The sequence below is a fragment of the Giraffa tippelskirchi genome, chromosome 3 (genome assembly GCF_054371585.1).
Source record: "Giraffa tippelskirchi isolate mGirTip1 chromosome 3, T2T-mGirTip1v1.2.pri, whole genome shotgun sequence".
NCBI classification, from domain to species: Eukaryota; Metazoa; Chordata; class Mammalia; order Artiodactyla; family Giraffidae; genus Giraffa; species Giraffa tippelskirchi.
Window position 1 is genome coordinate 30,489,108 of NC_137277.1, and position 8,969 is coordinate 30,498,076.

Genomic DNA, 8,969 nt, shown 5'->3' on the forward strand with positions numbered 1-8,969 from the left:
AAGCTTATATTTGTAGAGAAGGTGTGTGTAACTTGAAAAGCTCACACACAATTAAAAACAACAGAAAATTACAAGTGGTGGTTGCCAAATAGCCAATAAAGAAATTATTTTCGGGGTTTGGAGGAAGAAGCGAACATTCAGGTGGGGCAGCATCAGGAACAAAGCCTCGAGAGGTGGCAGATCAGGGGTTGAGTCAGCTCTGTAAAGAGCCTGGTCTGGCTGGCATGGACAGTGTGTGTCCTGAAATAGAAGCTTGGAAAACTAGGTGGAGCCAGACCATGGATCTCATTGATGGGGGAAGGGTTACGATTCCCTGGGCATCTAAAGGGGAGTGAGAAGTCATCTAAAGGCAGGGCTCCCTGGCCAGTGAGAGGCCATCTAAAGACGTTTTAGAAGGTGCCATGGTGGAGTCCCTTTGTTCAACAAATTTTTATTTACCGCTGTATTAAGTCTGCTCAGGCTGCCATAACAAAGCACTCAGACAGGGTGGCTTAAACAACAGATATTTATTTCTTCACAGTCCTGGAGGCTGAAGTCTGAGGTCAAGTTATCAGTAGAGATGGTTTCTTCTAAGTCCTCTCTCCTAGACTTGTAGATTGTCACCATCTCCCAGCATCATCACGTGGTCTCCCCTGCATGCATGTCTGTCTTTGTCTCTTCTTTTTATAAGGACACCAGTCAGACTAGATTAGGACCAACTCTAATGACCTCATTTTAACTTCATTACCTCTTCAAGGGCTTCCCAGGTGGGGAGGGATTCAGGTTTAGGTAACTAGGGCGACCTTTTCTAAGGCAAAACGAATATAAATTCGGGCTTACCAGACCTCCAGTGCTCCTCCCTTCCATGGAGACACCCCAAAGCTTGACCTTGATTTGCTTTAAGGCAAATCCTTCACTGGCAGGAAAACCTCTCTGAGATTAGTGAGAAGAGACAGCAGGAAGATAAAGACTTAAGGGCATACAAATTTGGGAGGGAAGTGGGTGCCCTCAAAGTTCCTGGCCCCCCTTTTCTCTGGGTCACATACAAATGTGCACTAGTCAATGTCTAACAGCCAGTGATCTGGGGAAAGAAGGACAGTGAGCTCAGGTTTGCAGCATTTGCCCATTTCTGTGGTGTCAGTATTCACACGCCACGTCTGAAGGATGCTTTCCGGAGGGTGCGAGCAGGTGCTGTACCTCCCACCGCAGGTCCCGGATGGCGCTGAAAGGAGGAGGCCCACAGAGAACCCCTGTTCCCAGCAGAGGAGGAGTCTGGGTCCCAGATGCACAGGGTGGGAAGCAGGTTGTTGGGGACTCGGCACCAAAGCCTCGGGCGTTTGCTTCTCCTGGTACAGACCCTGCAGGAGATTTTCCAGACAGAGATGACTATTGAATCCATCAAGAAGGCCATTGTGGAGAAGTCTGCCTTCCTGAAGGTGGCTCAGACCCGTCTGGACGAGCGGACCAGGAGACCCAACATAGAACTGTGCAGAGACATGGCTCAGCTGCGGTGAGTGGGTGGCGAGAGGTGGGGAGGACCAGACTGGGGTCATGGTGATGAGGGGGGCATCTCCTGGGTCTGCTTGGGCTCCTCTGGGGAAGCCCCCAGCCTGCCTGCAGCTCTGAGCTCCTTTCAAAGGCATGTCCACCAACTTGGGGATGTGGGGGAACCTAGTGATGGTCTAGGAGCCAAAGGCTGGAGCCTTTTTTGTTGTCATTGTTGTTCAGTCACTAAATTGTGCCCAACTATTTTGCAACCCCATGAACTGCAGCATGGCAGGCATCCCTGTCCCTGACCATCTCCTGGAGGTTTCAAGTTCATGTCCATTGAATTGGTGATGCTATCCAACCAGCTCATCTTCTGCCACCCTCTTCTCCTTTTTCCATCAGTCTTTCCCAGAATCAGGATATTTTCCAATGAGTTGGCTGTTTACATCAGGTGGCCAAAGTGTTGGAGATTCAGCTTAGTATCAGTCCTTCCAATGAGTATTCAGGGTTGATTTCCCTTAGGATTGACTGATTTGATCTCCTTGCAGCCCAGGGGACTCTCAAGAGTCCTCTCCTGCACCACAATTCAAAAGCATCAATTCTTCAGCATTCAGCCTTCTTTATGGTCCAACTCTTATATCCATACATGACTACTTGAAAGACCATAGCTTTGACAGGAGCCTTCTTTAAAGTGTTGGTAATGGCGTTACTGTTTGCAGCTTGGGATGATGATAAGTTCTTGAAGTGTAGAAGATGGTAATAGATGCACAAGATTGTGAAGGTACTAATACCATGAACTTAAGAGCTGAGATGGTAAATTCTGTGTTACGTATATTTTACCACAGTTAGAGAAAAAAAGAAATGACATCAACACTACATACAAGAAAAGTGTTAACAAACATTTAGCCTCCTTCAACAGGTGGAGGAGGCGCTGGGTGCCTTTACATCTCCCTGGAGTCTCTGGGGTTTCCAGATTCCTGTCTTGGAAGCAGCTCAGAGGTTGGCCGCTGTGAGCTTCTCAGTCCCCCAGACTCATCAGAAAAGAGACTTTGGGCACCAGATCCCCAGGCCCCATCTGTCTGCTCTCACCACTGCTCTCTTTCATCTCTTTGGGCAGCTAATACCTGCTCTGGTCCTTCAGAGCATCCTTAGGATTCCCTAAACCCCAACAGCTCATCTCAGCTCATTTCAGTTTGTTCTTGTTCTCAGTATAAATTGAAAGCAGCTGGTCTTCATCAAGCATCTCCCATGTATGCTCGGTGGGAGGGAACTGTCTGCACACTGCATCTGCTGGACACTAGGTATATTTTATTCTTATCATTTTAACCTGGAAGATTCCTTTTAAATGGCCTCGTGTGGACTTGGCCACCCTCATCCCCATCCTGGCTTCATTTCCAATTTCTCAGTACCAGCCTGTCTGCCTCTTTCTGGATTTCATTATGGCTCTACTTATGTCTTGAAACACTTTGTGCAGAAGCAAGTCAAATTTATAGCAACTGGAGGAGTGATGGGGCAGAACTTGAACTTGTGCAGAGGGGAGAGACCACTGGCCTTGACATCTGCCCTGCTCCACGATAGAGTTCCCTTCTATCTAGGGACAAAAGGACTCTGAGCTCTTACCCGGGGAACAAGCAGTGGGGTGAGGCTGTGTGTTCCCTGGAGGGAAGGAAAGGGGGGGGTCTTTTTTGTTTGTTTGTTTATTTTTTAATTGAAGGATAATTGCTTTATAGAATTTTGTTGTTTTCTGTCAAACATCAACGTGAATCAGCCATAGGTATACATATGTCCAACAGGGGGTCTTTGTGAGGCCGGAAATGATGAAGATGATAAAGGTGGTGATGCTGACCATCACCATGAAAGTGTTAGTCACCCAGTCAAGTCCGACTCTTTGCAACCCCTGGACTGTAGCCCGCCAGGCTCCTCTGTCCATGGAATTCTCCAGACAAGAATACTTGAGTGAGTCGCCATTTCCTTCTCCAGGGGATCTTCCCAACCCAGGAACTGAACCCGGGTCTCCTGCATTGCAGGCAGGTTCTTTACTGTCTGAGCCACCAGGGAAGCCCAGCAATCACTAGAGCCATTGTCATTTATTGATCTTATTCTGTGCTGGGCACTGTCCTGCATACTTTACCTCCTGCATGATCTTCGCTTTACCAATAAGGAAACTGAGGCAGACATGAGTTGAGTGATGTGGCCTGGCTGGCACCTGCTGGGGGGAAGAAGAGACATAGTTAGAATCATTGTCTGTCTGCTGCTGAGCTCCGTTCAGCCAACCTAGCGGTTTGCTTCTGCTTCTCTTTCATTGGGTAGGGCCTCTGGCAACCCCCGTCCTGGGCCTGAGCTCCTCTGGCTTCTTGATGCACCGTGGGATGGCCTAGCCAAGCACAGGCTGCATCTGGCTCTTGGAGAAGAATATGAACCTGAGGGTCACAGAGGAAGGATCACTGCAGAGCCCCCTCCACGGGCAGCACGCGTGTTGTCTGTGTTGGATGCTGAGAGTCGGGTTCTAGACCACATGCCACTGGCTTTCATCTCCCGCAGCAGCTGCATTTCTCTCAGTGGAGCTGTCATTCGGCCATCCTTGTGGAGGAGGCCACCCCCCAGGCCACCTTTCTCCAAGTGGGTTCCACAGAACCCCTACTCACACACAGCCCATCTTGGAGGATAAGTGGGCCTCTACTCCGGAGGCAGCCAGTCGGAAGTGTCTGTTTATTACAGGAACCTGGTAGTGAGTGGGGTCACACCCATTTGGCCAGTTAGATTAGATCATGAATTGTGGTTTTATGCAAATATTATTAGGAAAAGCTGAGCTGCAGTTTCACACTCTGACAATTTCTGCAAAGTCATCGAAAGTAGAGGTGAGGAGAGAGAAATTGTCCAGGCTGCCATCAGACCAGCACAGGGTTGCTTTCTGGAAGGGTTTTGGGTCATGGTCAAATTTGACTTTGCAGTTATCAGACAGTGAGGCATTCACAACCACTTCTAAGGTGCTGAATGCGTTTTCCTCTTTTCTCTCCCTTCCTGGCTGAACAGAATTTGCTTTTTTTTTTTCCTTTACTTCCTGGCGACCCTACCGTGTGTCTTATTTCTTCTGCCCCTTTACCAAGTTCAGGACAAAACCTGCTTTTGTTTCCATAAAGATTTCTTGTTAAAATATCATTGCCAAAAATATGGGCCTAGAGAAACAACCATGGAATTGAGGATGATTATTGAGGGAGGGGATTATTTTTCTTTTTCAATCGAGCATTCTGAAAGCAGCCTTTGGCCGTCTGGATGAAGAAAACATAAGAACCGTGAACTCAGGGGAGTGGGGACAGAGAAGAAGTGCTGTTTTCATTTCGAGACTTTGCTTTGCATTTGAAGTTTTTCTAAATGGGTTCTTTCAAGAGCAATTCTAAACATTCTTGGCATCCTTGGTGGCAGGCCAGACCAGGCTCTGCTGTACTTCATCTTGATTTTTTTTTTTTCAAACGATGGTAGTTTTATTTGTATTTGAATGCAAACTGTTTTTCAGTTCTGTGATTTCCCCCAGAAGGAGTGGTTCCAGCAGAATGGCTCTCTGCCATCTGCCAAAAAAATAAGGAAACTGAGAGGGGAACGTGGCCTTGAAAGAGGAGGAAAAATGTATTTGTAATGGTGCAAGTTGAGGGAGGCGTAATACCTCTGAGCTGCCTTCACTCAGCAATAGGAAAACAAGGATGCTAGTTGCATGCATTCTAAGTATCTTTTTAAGAAATTGTATTCCTTTTAAGAAATTGATATTTTAATGTGTCTTTCTTCAGAAGATCTCTCACAGATAAATTTCCCACTAGACTAACATATTTGGCTTGGAGGAGTAAAGACTCATATAATCCTGCTCCGTCCCTACCTTCAGGTTCAGGGTTCCTTTTGAAGCAGTGAAAACAGTTCAGTGAAGGATCCGAGACGAGAAGCAGGCCGGTGTGATTATAAACAATGGGCCCTCGTAAATCCTACCACCAGCCCTCTCCAACAGTCTCTCTGAAGACTTCTTTCTTTGCTAGCGGTACTGTAAACCCTGGGATCTTCAAAAAAGAAACTTAACTTTTAAAATCAGCTTGAGCTTAACAGCAACAACAAAATATGCTTTTAGCTCTGTTCTCAGATGCTGCGTTTACCGATTTTGGACCAAAGGAAACTTTGGCACGAAAGTTTAATTCCTCCCCTCCCCCATTGGAACATAAGAAAACAGGTCAGGTTCTGAGGTGAAGCCATGGTGTGGGTGTGCACAGGCTTGTCATTTCCCCCATGAGTCTTTTGGGGGTGCTTTGCAGTGCCCCCCAACCTGGGGCGGGCTGCAGGAGGCTCCCAAATAGCCAAATGTTTTCAACCAACATTATATTCTAAGTCTCTTTCCCCACGTGTATGCATGCTCAGTCACTTCAGTTGTGTCCATCTGTTTGGGAACCCACGGACTGTAGCCCGACAGGCTCCTCTGTCCATAGGTTTCTAGACAAGGGTTGCCATGCCCTCTTCCAGGGAATCTTCCTGGCCCAGGGATAGAACCCACATCTCCTGCATTGCAAGCTGATTCTTTACCCACTGAGCTACCAGGGAATCCCAAGGCAAGAACAATTCTTTTATAAAAGGTATGACTGTGTAATACCCCATCATCCAGCTATGGTGTCTGTTATCATCAGACATTGATGTTATTTCCTCTTGTTCTCACATAATATTATTCCACACAAGTTAACACAATGAAGAAATCATTCCTTTATCCTTCTGTGTCAAACTCTTCACTTTGTTCAAATTCATGAGTAGGAGAGAGCGCAGAGGCCAACTTCCCTGCTCTCTGCTTCTGGGTGCTGAGTGGGTCGGGCAGGAAATGGGACCGAGATCTTTATTATGGTTGTCAAGGCCCCCGATTTCCTTCCATCTTCCTGGATGACCACGCTGTGTATAAACATGGCTGTGTGCCTACAGGGAGGGCAGTTCATCAGTCCCTGGGGTTCAGTTTCTTCAACTGTGAAACAAGGAATCTTGGCTTGATGACCTCTCACATTTATTTTTCAGTTGCAAAGTTCTGTGGAGCTATAAGATGGCCTTGGTATAATGATTTAAACATGCTCTAATATTTTTCCATGATCATGAGATCATTTTCTATCTCCAGGGATGTCCCCATCCCTATTTGTTCACTGTCACTCTTCAGATTATGGTACATTTTAGTTAATTTTATGCACTCCAGTCTCCTGATAAATGAACCTCCAAATAAGAAAAACTTCAGCTTTCAATTGCTGATCATAATTTGATGAATTTGGAAGTGGTGTTTTCTACTGGCTTCCCAGGTGGCTCAGTGGTAAAGAATCTGTCTGCCAATTCAGGAGACACAGGAGACACAGGAGACGTGGTTCTGATCCCTGGGTTGGGAAAATCCCCTGGAGGAGGAAATGGCAACCCACTCCAGTATTCTTGCCTGAAAAATTCCATGGACAGAGGAGCCTGGTGGGCTACAGTTCACGGAGTCACCGAGTCAGACACAACTGAGTGACTGAGCGTGCATGTGTGTATATATACACATAAACTAATGCAGTCAATAAATTAATTATCATTATTATTGTCATTTTGTAACCTGTTTCATATTCTTTCTCTTGATTGACCATGTGGTCATATCCTTTGGATATTATTGGCCAGATCAACTGTAAAGGAGTCCTTGGTTAATTGTTCTTTGGGAAGAGAAAATGTTTCTAAATATAAACACAATAGAAGAAATCACAAAGAAAAAGAAAGACAGCTTACTAAAAATTGAAATCTTACTTTTAACAAAAATATCATAAACTAATTAAAAGTCAAAAACAAATTAGGGAAAACATTTGCCAAGTAGTTTTTGCAGAATTGCAAATGCCCAATAGACATTGAAAAAAGGTTCACTGATAATTAAAGAAATGAAAATGAAAACAATATAGATTAAAATAATTTGAGAGGGAGATGCTAGATTTTTTTTAATATAAAATCATGCCTTTTTTCCTTTCAGTCTTAAGGAAAATGTGTCATGTTTTTCATCAGCAGCACAATCAGAACTGCAACTTGTTTCGTGGCTCATGTAGCTGATTTCATGCATTGTCATTTTCGTGTTCTCTTGGGTTTTTGACATTTCGGTGTTTACTCTGGAACTCTGGGGCATTGGTGGGGGGAGGGGCATCATAGTTGGAGAAGTGCCCCATTAACTAACTCCTCCCCTATAGTTAACAGATTGGGCTGAATTCTAGCCACTGAATACAATCCGGTGTCCCTCCTCTTCCTAACTATGCAAACCATTTTTAATGATAACATCAATGTATGAAAATTAAGCTGTTTCGATTTCCCCAAGTCTTTATTATTTAAAAGAAAATCAAATGTTTAAAAGTTGGCCTTTAAAAAAATATATAGTGTTCAATATGCGTGTGTGTATGACCAATGCGAGCATGAAAACTCGCTGGTGTCCCCCAGCCGTTTGGATTCTGGTTATGGACCGTAGGAGCGCTCCTGGTCTCATGCAACTGCACACCGATACTGTTTCCCGTGTGACGTGAAGTAGTTCTGAGGTTGGGGGTGATCCGTGGGAATGCAGTAAGCTTACGCGCCCTCGGTGGAGCTAATGACCAGCCTGACCTCTGCTAACCTAACGGGCACCTCTTGCCCACGCAGGCTGGTGAACGAGGTGTACGAGGTGGACGACACCATCCAGACCCTGCAGCAGCGCCTGAGGGACGCGGAGGACACGCTGCAGTCGCTGGCCCATACCAAGGCCACGCTGGAGCACGACCTGGCAGTCAAGGCCAACTCCCTGTACATCGACCAGGACAAGTGCATGAGCATGCGCAGAAGCTTCCCCAGCACCCTGCGCCTGGTGGGCTTCTGCTAGGGGCTCTCCCCGGACCAGATGTGGCGCTCCCGGGACCAGGTGGGACCAGGGCGCTGCGCACGCACTTAGGCGAGGGATGATCTGTTCACTTATTAAAGGATCGTATTTATAGACACGTACTGGGGTCCTGTCTTGGAGAATCCTTTCTTTGCATCCAAACGTTCATTCTCTGTGATTTACTAGGCTTCTGGGCGAGAGAAATACAATGTAACAGACTAGGTAAGAACACTTATTTGTATTATTCCTGTTATTCTGTGTAACATGAATGGACTGTAAAGGAGAAGTGTATTTCCTCGGAGGCCGTGGGGACAGAGATCCTGTCTTGGCAGGTGGGCTTTGAGAGAAAGAGAAAGGTTTCTGGGAAGGTGGTTGTCCGGGTCCTTCAAGCAAAAAGGAAGCTGGAAAGACAGAGAGTGCATTTGGACAACAGTAAGGGGACAGTTTGGCTGTGATTCCTATTGGAGGGTGTGTATGAAGATATAGGATGAGTGAGACCCCAGGAAATGTTGGGAGAGGGTTTCAACTCCATGTCCAGCAGTTGGGGAAACAGTGGACATCTCTGGACTGGGACATGTCCTTGAGAAAGCCATGACTGGGCAAGGAAAGTCTGAATTAGAGAGATGGCCGTGGAAACCAAGAGGGG

At 46.2% G+C, this 8,969-nt stretch overlaps 1 protein-coding gene across 1 annotated transcript in view; it reads left to right on the forward strand.

Annotated features, from left to right (window-relative positions):
* The window catches only part of TEKT3 (tektin 3), a 38,378-nt gene extending 29,933 nt beyond the window's left edge, over positions 1–8,445 (forward strand). Inside the window, exons 7-8 of the mRNA XM_081583924.1 lie at positions 1,335–1,489; positions 8,110–8,445. Of these exons, the coding sequence (XP_081440050.1) occupies positions 1,335–1,489; positions 8,110–8,326 (372 nt within the window). The 3' untranslated portion in view covers positions 8,327–8,445. The remainder of the gene's footprint in view (positions 1–1,334; positions 1,490–8,109) is intronic.
* The last annotated feature ends 524 nt before the right edge of the window (positions 8,446–8,969 follow it).